Consider the following 12,699-nt stretch of genomic DNA (forward strand, 5'->3'; position numbering starts at 1 on the left):
CCATCACGCGCATCCGCCTATCGGATGCGGCTCGCCCCCTCGGGGTCCCGCCTGTCCGGTCAGCCTCGCGGCGGGAGGGAAGATTGAAAAGGCCCCGCGCCGGCGCTCGTCCTGGCTTTGCTCCCATTGGAGGCGCTGCACGTCCGTCAAGGGGAAGCGGCAGAGGGATTGGCTGGGAGGAAGGAAGGGCGGGGAGAGCGGGGGGAGGAGGCTTAAAAGGGCGGAGGGCGGCGGCCGGGCCTGGGCGCGGCTGCTGCGCGTGGCGGGGCCGCGGGGTCCCCGTGCCCGGGGCGCGTGAGGGGGGAGCTGCTGGGGGGGGGGGGGGTCAGGTCCTTCCCCCCGGGAATCGGGGAGGGACCCACAGGGAGCACCGAGTCCAGCTCCCGGCACCTCACAGCTCTGCCCAAAATTCAGACCGTGGGGCTGAGAGCACGGTCCCAACAGTGCCGCCGTGACTGCATCCCTGGGGAGCCTGTTCCAGGGTGCGGCCACCTCTCGGTGAGGAACCCCCTCCTGATGGCCAGCCTGAACCTCCCTGCCTCAGCCTGACACCATTCCCACGGCTCCTATCACTGGTGATTACGGAGAAGAGATCGGCGCCTGCCCCTCCACTGCCCCTCATGAGGAAGCTGTAGGTCACCATGAGGTCCCCCCTCAGCCTCCTCTTCTCCAGGCTGAACAGGCCCAGTGCCCTCAGCCGCTCCTCATCCATCTTCCCCTCCAGGCCCTTCACCATCTTCATCACCCTCCTCTGGACGCTCTCCAACAGTTCAAAGTCCTTTTAGTGCTGTGGTGCCCAGAACTGCACAGTGCTCGAGGTGAGGCCGCACCAGCACAGAGCAGAGCCGGACAATCACCTCCCTCGACCGATCAGCAATTCCGTGCTTAATCAATGCACAATTACCTAAAGCTGCCCTTGGATGTTGCAGACCAAATGCTGAAACACACACAAAAGAAAGAATCAGATCAATTAGTAACACAATTCAGGATAATTCAGGTTGAAAGGAACTGCAGGAGGTTGCTAATCCAACCATCGTCCCCAAGCAGGCTGAGGGAGCTCTGCCCAGGGCCGTTTCCTTAGGGCTGCATTCACTTGTCTTGAGCTCTGCAGACAGACACTGCGCACACCTCTCTGGGCAGGCCGTTCCCCTGCCTGCCTGGCCTCAGGGTGGAAACTTCTTGCTGTAGAGATTATACAAACACAATGGCATAAAGTTGTTATTGCAGCTAAGCTCCTGCTTATCCTCAGTCATGATGATGTGCTGGGGTGTGGCTGTGTGGATAGGGGGAAATCAGGACGATATGCAGCTCCTTTTGCTTTTTTTCCCCGCTTGTTATTGGTGACCACTGTCAAACATAGGAGATTCAGGACGGAGAGCCCTCTGCTTTGACTCATTGTGTTCACAGTTAGGGGATGCTATGGGGAACGGAAGCTGGAAGGCATAAAAAAGAACTACACAACCCCAAAATCAAAACTTTCTCTCACCCCAGTGAAAATCATGACAATTTGGGGATGGGAGATGATGGAAATTATGGCATTGAGTTCAATGGAACCAGAATTTCACCTTGAAAAACTCAGCATTATGGACACACTTTTATCCCCAGGATTCTAATGGGGTCATTACTACGTAAATGGAAATTAAATGGAAGATTTGATAAGATATGAACTGCAAATAACACACTGGACATGAGTTAGACCAAGTATTAGTATGTATTTATGCACAAGAATAAAAACAGCTTTACAAGTTGAATTGGAAATTTAAACAGAGGAAGTTTAACAGCTTTTGTATATTATATTAAATAACCAAAACACCTTTTTCCAAAATTGGTAAAGAATAAATAATATAATTTACAATATGGTACAAAAAATAATCAGTAAGGACAGGCATTCTGCTTTATACATACACTATATAGGTATATTTATAATCTATAAAACAAATTCACATCTCAAACAAGCCAGAAACCTTAGATGATATGGCTTAACTATTATTAAAAGAAACAGCATTAAATTTTGCTGCCAGAACCATAAGCTCTAAAGCAGTTATCATGTTTCAATAATTAATGATAACTTATTGCCGTAGTGCTTGCCAAGGTTTCACTTAGTTAACATTTACAAATTGCTGTCAAATTAAGAGATTCAAAGGTTTGAAAAGTTTTTTTTTTCTTTAAAAAAAAAAAAAAACCAACAACAAAAAAGTGCAGTACTTTTCTCATAAATTCATCCAAAGTCTGAGTGTAAAGAACAAAATGCAACTTAATTTCCACTCTGGGACCTGTGGAGTCAGTAAATTAGATGTTTTTGTAAGTGTAGATTTCATCCAAGCTATTTAATTCAATTTAGAAACATAAAGAAGGGTGTCAAGGAAAGGCTTAGCGATGCCATATTAAAAACAATCATCATTCCTATGCTTAATAGATTTAGTGATAAAGGATAAAATGAATTGTGTGGCTAATCAGGATGCAACCCCCAGAAGAAAACCCACTATTAACGTGCACACAGGTAGATCTAATTCTTAGGATGTAGTACTGCTTTTCACCCAGACTATTATGACAACAAATACTGAATTTTCTGCCACTCACCTTGCTGAACTACTCCGAACTTCCTTATTGTACACACAGCTGCTAAACCAACATGGGGCAAGCCATTCAGAAGCTTACAAATAAAACCAGCAGAAACTAAAGCCTTAGAGCAAATAATACTAGAACTGGAGGTTCTTAGTGTCCATTTGTCCTCTCCAACTTCCTTACAGTGTCTCAGGCAGCTATAAAGCTACCAAAGTTACACTTAACTTTAAAAAAAACAAAAAAAAACCAAAAAAACAACTGCCCAAATTTCAGTGTAGCTTGCTTGAATGTTTGCTTAGGATAAGCTGACATTGTTACAAACATGAATCCTCTTACTTCTGCTGGGGAAGCTGAAAAAATTACACTTGAAACAAATTTTGGGTTTTCCCAATCTACGTGTGTGGGTGTATACGCATGCACAAACAGATGTCCGTACACACATCCACCCACCAATTTTTCCCTTAGCAGTCCTAGGCACAAATTGTTAATAATAAGTATGTAAAGCACATCCACAGAGAATCTCGTACTGGTGGAGTTAGATGTGTGTTTAAATGAGTTTTCATGTAGTAAGGGTAACAAATTCTGCATCAATTCAAAGTTATCACAACGATCTAAGTTATTTTCAAGTTTTTCCCTGATAAAACCTCCTCATCCTGAAAATGCAGTTTGCAGAACATTTCACTTCTGGAATCAGAAACCAAATATGGAAGGCAGGACTGTTTTGGAGCTTCAAGTCTCAAAAGACAGGACCACACTAAGAGAATTTGGTGCAAGAAAAGATGTCAAACTGTTTCATAATCAGAACTTTTAAGAGGCTGACGCTAAACACGTTTCTAACCACAGCGTTGATGCTGAACTGACTTCTGTCATTTCCACTTTGTTATTACTTGGTGGTCCCAAGTCTACTTGCAATGGTTCAGCATATTAAAATTTTTTGATCTCGTGGCATCAGTAAGAACAGCCACTATGCTGACATTCATTCTGCATTATTATTATTCCCCTCTGGCCACTGAATGGGCTGAGAAGGGGCAACCTGACAGCTCCCTGTATCAGATGGCAGAAACTCTTCACAGACCTTAATGAAATGCTCTGCCATATGGTGCAGCAACACCGGAACTTACTGCAGGCAATCTAAAAGTCAAAATTAGTGTGGCATCCACTTAACTGCTGTCATGGGTAGAAATATTTGTCAAGCTACCTAAATACATCAGAGACCATCAAGCTGGTCTTTCAGTATTTTAAAGTTTAAGAATGAGCTCAGATTTTTTGTTTATAATACAGTACTTCATACTAGAATACATCACACCCTCCTGCATGTCCTGTAATCCATAGCCACAGCTACATGAGGAGTCCTCTACTTCTGTCCTGCAAGTCTGAAGGATTCGGAGGTACAGCATATAGGATAACCAGCATTACTTATGTAAGAAGCCAAAACTGATAGGAGACACTCTGGGAAAGGCTGAATCAAAACATGTAAAACTGGGAAGTTTTAGGGTGAGTGACTCTCGAGATTAATGGACATCCTCTCCACACCAAGGGTGAATGCTCAGAATCACATACTCCTCAGCATTCATTCTTCTGACATCATTCAACTTTTTATGTTCCAGGTTAACATGATTTCCTGATAACTGCATCACCAAACAACACTCTGTAAGGATAACGAAAGAGAAATAATGACCAAAGGACTTAACATCCCATGTGACATGGACAGAATAGAAAGTTAGCCCACAGGTACAAAACTCTGTTTTTCTAGTCATGACTGTCTTCTTGCTAGTACTAAAAGCCTGACTCCCAGTTGGGAACAGCTGTTCATACTAATGCTGTTTTACATAGGTCTGTGGTTCCTATATCAGAGAACGTAGCAACCTTTTACGTGGGGTCCTGGAATGTCATACAAATCTCAGTACTTCTTGATTGACATTAGTGAAGTTGCTCTGGGCCACACAAAAGGTGCATCAGAAAACTTGTGACATTTTCTTTAAATGACAAAGAGCGTAAGGCAAACCATGTAGCAGTAAAACAAAATCTTCCTAAGCAGGGTAAAGTGACTGGGAAAACAGCAAATCCAATCAGTGCATCATGAGCAAGGTTACAAGCAGAAACTCCCAGTCAAATGCCTTGTAAAAGCATCTAAAGGCAGGCAGAATTCCATCCACCAAGTATAGTGCAAGTTGGGAAAATGAACCCCTGATAATAGAGATGGAGTTTTATTATTTATTAATAATATAAAGTTGAGGTTTATACAGGGCTATGCCCTTGGAGGATAAGTTCAGAGCAACTTAAAAGAGCCAAGGGACATCCTCTCAATGGAGAAGCAGACAAGTGCTTAAAAAAAGGGGCACAGTAAAGGTATTCTCTCTCAGGACTGGTAGGAAAGGAAATAGGAAAAGTCTCCTGAGTCATAAAGGCAGAACTGAAGGAAAACCAGCTGTAATTTTAGATTCCTTTCAAACAACTGGAATCAGATCTGTGTCTTTCAGATATTAAAACACTACCATTAAATGCATAGGGATTTAGCAGAGGGGGAACCAGATCCATTAGTGCCTGGGAGTGACTATAGTGAAAAACGATGCCCTGAGGTACTACAGAGTACCTGGAATTCATAGAACAAGGAGGAAACAAGGACGGACCAAGGGGTTAAACGAGGACTTGACACCCCTCCTCTTCATGACACAAGACAGATAGACAGATTTCAACAACTTTAGCATTAAAATATTATTTGTATCTATAGATTACAATATTTTTTTTCCTATTTCCTCTCCTGGGAAAATTCTCAGGTATTGTGTTTTGTTTTTTTGAGAAAGATGGCAATATATACAGGTTTCCAGCACAGCCAAGACTACTAATGATAAAGCTTTCATAGTGATTCCAGTAAGTTGTTTTGCAGTTTCTCCTGACTTGAAAAGCAACCATTCTTCAGGGAACGCAGGAGAGCACTCTCCTGCTCATGGAATGAACTGTGCAATGTGGTGAAGAATCTCAAAGGTGGAAAATACGAGTGCAGTCAGAAGGATGATTGTGACATTTGATGGGGTTTAAAAATAGAGGACACTCCCTACGGATCCACACAATCTGGGAGTAGGGTGAAGCAGAGCTCTCCTACAAAACAAAAAAGCAGGTATATGCCCCTGCTGGAACGGTCAAACAAACCATAGCCAAAGAAACAGAATGGTCTATAGAAATGAAGCATCACAGAGTTGCAGCGTCTTTGAAGAGAGTGCAACAAACTTCAGTTTGACTGATTTCATAAAAAGAGTGCCAACTAGGACATGTCAAGATGCAAAACAGTTTCCATACCTACCCGCACCCTTCATCCTCCACAACTTCAATGTGGATTCCAAATCATGGCATTTCGAGTACTTTGCAAAAACAACTCATGTAGGGGAGCTTCTGGCAATACCTGCTTGAGCTTCTTGCCTAGGCCGTTCCAAAGTACAAGTTCAGGACTGTCCTGTAAGCTTGCCATCTTACATCACTGATGCAGGGGACGCACCATTCCTATAATAATACTCCATGTTTTGTTGTTCCCGGTATATTGCACATTCCAGGACCTGCAAGTACTTCTTCAGACCTTGAAGACAACGCTTCTCTTTTAGAAAGAAGTGCACAAGACAGGGACAACCGAGCCTCAGCTGCTTCTCTGCAATCGGCCCTTGCCATGAACCAGCACTGCAAGCTCCAAATTAAGCTAAACAGTCTACACCAGCCTGCTGGTATCAACCACTCACTGTGAGAGATCCCCAATGGGGGGCCCACCACCTCCTCCATCAAACAGAATTTCCCTGCGGGTTGGCTCAGGTATCGACAGTTCCTGGGCAAGGTCATTAAAACGAGATATGTAATCTATGCTGTTCTCATTCATCATGCAAGCCAGCTGGGAATCCACCACCTAGAAGAGAGATGACAGAAAAGAAGAGCTACACGTCAGTGGAAATCATAGAGTTGTTTGAGTTGTAAGGGGGGTTTTGTGATCATCTTGTCCAACCCTCTGGCTCATCAAGGTCAACAAGAATAGGTTGCCTTGTTGTCCAGTTGGTTTCTGAGCATCTCCACAGATGGAGACTCCACAACCTCTCTGGGCAACCTGTTTCAGTGCTTAATCACCCACACAATAAAAAAGTTCCTAGAAACACATGAAATAGAATTTCATGAAATAGAATTTCATGTGTTTCAATTTTTGCCTGCCACCTCTCGTCCTTCATTCCCAGCCTCCTCATATGAAGGGAGCACTTTATCTCGCTTGATCTGATTAAGAGAATAGCTCTTACCTGTGGCTAAATGGAAGCCTCTCAAAAAAATACATAAATAAAAAAAATCTGAATGGACCTTACCTGAACATCCTTAATTCAGCATTCAAGTACACTAGTTGTTATGCAAAAACTTTATAGACATTGCATTCTATGCAATATCTGCATTTGTAAACAAAGCTTGACTCTGCAGGACATTTAATAAAATGCCTTTCAAATTTCTCCCATCATTAAAGCTATTTTAAAAGGATACTCTAAATACACCTAACACAAACCCACATCTGCCACAACAACAACAAAACACTACAGCTGCTCTGGTGTGCTTAAAATTGCAGCTGAACCCATTTTTCTCTGAAGGCAGTTTGTTAGATCAGGGGCTGCAGGGTCACTTCAAGCCCACACAGACAGATCATCATACATGCCCTGCACGAACACACACACAAACGTGTGCATGCCACTCAACAGCTTTTCACAAGTTAGCAGAATGTCTGAATTTATACCAAGAAGACAGACCAGCTTCCTCGGGCTTTACCTCTACTAGTCTTGAGAAGTTCTTAAGATGGAGACTGCACAACCTCTCTGGGCAACCTGCTTCACCACCCGTTTCCCCTCAAGGTGAAGAGGTTTTCCTTTCCAGGCTCTGTCATCAGAACCTCTCGGTTCAGTTTTTGCCTGTTTCTGCTACTGTTCCTTTGTTACTGTGAAGGCCCTGACTATATTTTCTTGATGACTTCCCACAAGTACATGAAGGAAGCTATTGAGTCCCCCACACCCTGAAACCTTCTTCAGGTTGAAGCAGCCTAGTACCATCAGCCGCTCCTCACAGATAGAGGCTTCAGCCCACTCATGATCCTGATGGCCCTCCGCTTATCTTGATCCAGTTTATCTACGTCTTTTCCCGTATCAGGGGCTCAAAACTGGTTCACAATATTCTAGATATGGTCTCACAGCAATTCGGTAGAGTCAGATGATCGTTTTTCTTCAATCTACTAGCTATACTTAGGCTAAGACAGCCCAAAACATTGCTGTCTGCCGCCACAGCACATCTTGGCTCACATTCAGCTTGCTGAACAAAGTAGAACACACAACATAGAAAGATAAAAACTCTGTCAAAACAAAAATATGTCCAACAAGGCAAATACAACCTCCTCCAGCAAAAAGAGCCTGGGTCAAAGGTGCTCATGACAGTTTCATGCACCAGCCCTGGTGTAGTACACCCTCAGATCATTTTGCATCTTTCAGTTAAGACTGAAACTTTGTTAAGCTACAGTGCAGATGTCAAAATATCTTTGCCGTAAGTATCTTGGGAAGGTATGATGGGTAATATGCAGTAACACTGCACTAAAAAAGGAAACAAAACCATCCAAATGTAATTCGATGACATACCTCTGCTACGTCTGCCAGAGATCGTGATACAAAAGAGTCCCGGGAGTTTCCATCCAGAAGGCTAGGTCCCAGTAAGGAGGTGCCACTGGCAGTCCCAACAGGAGTTGGCAACATTTTTCGTCCCTTTTCAGGGGAGATGAAACTTGCTATAAAGAACAGGCACATCAGTAAGTCACTGCACTGAAAGTTTGCAAATGGGAGGACAAATAGAAGAACAAGGAAACTGCAAATGAAGGATGACTACCCATTTCTTCTATCTCCTAAAATTTACATGTTGCCAGTATGAACACCATCAGCAGATTGCTAAGAGTACAGACTCATTACACTTGCCTCATTAAGTGTTAGCTCAAAAATCAACCAAAGAAACAAACAAAACTAAACAAAACAACAACCCAAAAAATAAACTCAATGATCTCATCTCTGCGATTAGGCTCACCAAACACAGCAAATTTCCAAGAGCAGAGCCAAGGGCATCTTTTCATTTTGGCAGAACAGCCAAAATATCTCAACTTAGATGATGAGTCAGGCTCCAAGCAGAGTATGAAGTACCACCAAAGCATTATTTACTGCAAGGTAAGGGCTCTTGCTTTAGTTTAGCAACAGGATCTTTTCAGGAACAGATTTATGAAGAGAAGGAAAATGCACTCAAAGGCAATGCCATACTAACAAGTAGTAAAGCAAAAATTCCACAAATGTCCTACTAACTTGACTATTTTCTAAAGGAATCAGTTCTAATTATGCTTCTTTTTCATTTCCCTATGTACCAGCACTTACAAAACAAGCTGCTGAGAGACGAGTCTGTGGAGTCATTGGGGTACCACTGGGGATCATGGCTGGGAGAGGCAATCCAGTTCTGTTGAGGACTACTGGATGGGGACGGAAGACTTTTGGAGCTGTCACTACCATTCAGCTTTGCAGGAGAGAGAGAAACACCTTCACCTGTAAGCCAACATCAGGAATCACTGGTTCAGTCAATGAGGTTAAGTTACAGGACACTGCATCAATTTATGTTCAAAAAAAAAAAAAAAAAAAACACAAACCAAAAAAAACCAAATACATTAGAAAAGACAGGCCAGCCACAGTCATATTTCCAACAGATATATTTTAAAAAAATCAAAAAACTGCTTTCCCAAATTTTCTGCTGATATGTACCATGACAAGGATTTTCTTTTAAGTTAACAGGAAGACTTCAGCTAAGCTCAGACTTACTGTATTGCCCAGAGCTGATAGCTATTTCAATGATAGAATCACTGATTTGAGTGGCAGGTTCTCCTTGAGAAAGCACATCTTCAGGTGGTCCAGGCAGAGAGATATCCAAGAGAGCAGAAACATTGGGAGGAGAGAGCCGGGTACTGGAAGCCTCTGATGAGGGAAGTGGAGGAGTGGAAAGGCCATTTTGGAGGGGAGTCTTGGACAGTTCTGAGAGAGAAAGAACTGATGTGCCCTGTTACAAGAAACAGAGATAATTGCTCATGAATTTATGAAGAACTTGGATATGTCTGAAAAACAGCACCTTAACTCCTAAGCATCGGATTAATATCAGACTTTTAAAAACACTAATAACCCAACAGAATATATATATTTTTTTCCACAGATCCAAAAATACTTCAAAGTATTCTTCTCAGTTACAGAAGAGCAATTGATCCCATATTTTGGATATCCACTTCTAAGGTAATTCATATTCTTCTTATAAAAAATGTCTAAGTATGAACTGATACTCTTCAGCCCATATCCTGCCAAATCATCTGAAAAAAGTATGGGTCCGTAACACCTCAGAGGAATTTAATACAGTCTACGTAACAGAAATGAGCATCCATACATAATAATAAAATGAACATGATTTTGAGGAATCTACATGATAGTTCTTAAGAATTATAATATTTGCCTTTGTATAGGCAAAAAACCTGTAGCTTAGAGTATACATAATTTAAAAGACTAACTCACTTCTCCTTATTGTCAGACTTCCCAAAAATCAATGGGCTTTTGTAAGGCGTCTAGATTCTACTAGCCCTTAACAGAACTGTTTGATTTTTTTTTCTGATGTAGTTCAAAGTGAGTAATGTTTTGAAAACGTGATTGTCATTACTAGTTAGATGCCCTTGTTCCCCAGTAATCGTATACCATTATTGCTGTTTTGTGGAAAGTGACAGAAGTCCTGCACATGGGAAGTAACACTTCCACGCACCAACATATTCCAGGGTCCCACCAGCTGGAAAGCAGCTTTGTAGAAAAGGACACGGGTGTCCTGGTAGATGTCAAGCTGAACATGAGTCAGACATGTGCCCAAGTCAGAGCTTGTCAGATTTACTTTGCTTTTTTAGAGAATGCCCCCCACATAAATTTAAACAGCTTTCCTGACATTCTTTCTTTAAATTTACTGCAATGGTAGACTTCCATTCCTACAAAACAATAATGATGGTAAAGAACTACTGCGGAACAAAGGCATCTAACTAGTAATAGCAGTGGTGTTTTAAAACATTACCTATTTGATACAGCTTTCTTTCAACACATACTCTACCTGGAAACCATCAGCAACTGCCTCCTGCTCATGCCGTGTTGGTAAGCTTATAAACGGAACGCGACACCCAGGGCCTGAGCTCTAGAAACAACAACAGGAATCATGTGAGTGAAACTTTTATAGGAGACGGTGAAAATATAGTTGGGGAGGTAAGAGACAGGTGCATATCACCATTTATGCATGCTCTTTCTATATACCCCACCGTTCAAAACAGTCCATTAACTGCCTGAGAAAATGACAGAGACAAATGTGTATCAGGATCTCAGTAAAGGAGGCTAGCAATGGGAAGTCAGTTTCCATTCCAAATGCAACCCCAAAAGTTCATGCTTTGCCCCCAAATTCCCTTCTGAGTCACTGTCTCTTGATATACCACTGTTTCCTTTTAAGCCCAGATTTCTGAATGACCAACTTCAACAGTCTAACAGTTGAAAGGTATTCTATGGGATAGAAATCTGCTCAGCGCAGTGATGATTTGATCCCTTAAACTCTAAATACATGTGTTTAACGGCAAGCCCCAGGCGAAAGCTCACTGGAGAATCATTACTAATACAGCTTTCCACACAACGGAAAAGCAAGACATTTAGCTCCTTCAAAAGGCACGCTCAGGGGACTGACCTCCACTGTGGTGATGGAGCCTCCGTTCTGATGCGCTGCCGTTGACTCCTGTCCTGTTACTACCGTGGTCACTCTGTCTGGCGACAACGGAGATACACCTGGCAAACCATCTGCATCCAGGACAGGCACGGGGCTACCAGGGATTATACCAGCACTTTTAGCTGCCAAGTCAATAGCACCTTTTGTGAAACAAACAAGCAAAAAACACATTCCAGATCTTTTACTCACACAATTACTTTGTTGTGACTCTTCTAAAAAAATATTTTTAAAAATATTGGCCAGCAAGTCAAAACTTAATACATGCAAGAAGCAAACATGGTTATTATACGATCAGCAATATCAGTTGTTCTTCCTCACGAAGTGCAACTTTTATTTTAGCTGAACATTTCTAATTCTTCTGCCCTGCTCCAATCAGCTACATCAAAACAGTTTAGAGAAACATCCCAGTTCTCCTCCTTCCCACTATTTGTAACATTTTTTTTTTTTTTGTCACGAAAATATTTAAGTTGTTGGTTATGAAATTCCTAGAAATGTTCTATGGTTTAACAGAGAAACTTTAAAAACAACAGTCTTATTTTTATTTTATTTTTTTTATCTTGCCTTTATCAGCAGTTTAGCCTTAATATATAAACTTACATTGTTGCAGGGTCAACATCACGCAGAACTTTTAAAACCTCAAGATTTTAAACTTTTTAAAAGTTTAAAAGTGTGTTGTTTTTTTTCCCCCTCAAGATTTTAAACTTTTTTAAAACTCAAGATACCTGAATCATAGAATGGTTTGGGTTGGAAGGGACCTCAAAGATCATCTAGTTCCAATCCTCCACCTCCATCTAGTTCCCTGCCCTGGCAGGGACACCTGCCATTAGGTCAGGTTGCTCAAAGCCCCATCCAACCTGCCCTTAAACACTTCCGTGGGTGGGGCACCACAGCTTCTCTAGGCAGATGTCTTCTCATCACACAGCCTGCTGTAAGCCACCAAGGCAGTGATTGCTTTCACCTCACCAATCATTCTGATTATAGGACCCCTTTTTTGTTGCAAGACAGTATTTGCTTGGGGTGCTCTGGCATTTTACTTTCTTGTAGAATTCATAACCTCATGTTAGTAGATATAGTGTTTATAACTTTATTTGAAAAGGGATCTTGACCTGTTTGAAAGTGGCCTTACAGAACAAAAGCAGAACAAAACAAACAACCAAATCGCACAAGTCCTCAGCTTCAGTTACAAATTCTAAATCCTTTCGTAGCAAGCAGCTCAGACACAGCAAAGGAACCCAGTTTGGACTGTCCCACAACTGACTTCATCCTTTCTCCAGCCACAAAGCCAGCAAGTAAGACATCATTAACACGACCATTTTCTTTAACTTTAAA

The 12,699-nt window shown here is 42.1% G+C and overlaps 1 protein-coding gene across 4 annotated transcripts in view; it reads right to left on the bottom strand.

The window, feature by feature from the left end:
- Nucleotides 1-2,172: 2,172 nt before the first annotated feature.
- The window catches only part of CRAMP1 (cramped chromatin regulator homolog 1), a 42,839-nt gene continuing 32,312 nt past the window's right edge, over nucleotides 2,173-12,699 (bottom strand). For 3 of the 4 annotated variants that reach the window (XM_027468937.3, XM_027468936.3, XM_027468935.3), the window contains exons 16-21: nucleotides 11,332-11,510; nucleotides 10,717-10,797; nucleotides 9,408-9,642; nucleotides 8,973-9,137; nucleotides 8,199-8,344; nucleotides 2,173-6,454 (exon numbers count right to left, since the gene is read on the bottom strand). In XM_027468937.3, the coding sequence (XP_027324738.2) occupies nucleotides 6,290-6,454; nucleotides 8,199-8,344; nucleotides 8,973-9,137; nucleotides 9,408-9,642; nucleotides 10,717-10,797; nucleotides 11,332-11,510 (971 nt within the window). In that variant the 3' untranslated portion in view covers nucleotides 2,173-6,289. The remainder of the gene's footprint in view (nucleotides 6,455-8,198; nucleotides 8,345-8,972; nucleotides 9,138-9,407; nucleotides 9,643-10,716; nucleotides 10,798-11,331; nucleotides 11,511-12,699) is intronic. The other variant, XR_003500656.3, reaches the window with a different exon arrangement.

The sequence above is a fragment of the Anas platyrhynchos genome, chromosome 15 (assembly GCF_047663525.1).
Source record: "Anas platyrhynchos isolate ZD024472 breed Pekin duck chromosome 15, IASCAAS_PekinDuck_T2T, whole genome shotgun sequence".
In the NCBI taxonomy this organism is placed as follows: domain Eukaryota; kingdom Metazoa; phylum Chordata; class Aves; order Anseriformes; family Anatidae; genus Anas; species Anas platyrhynchos.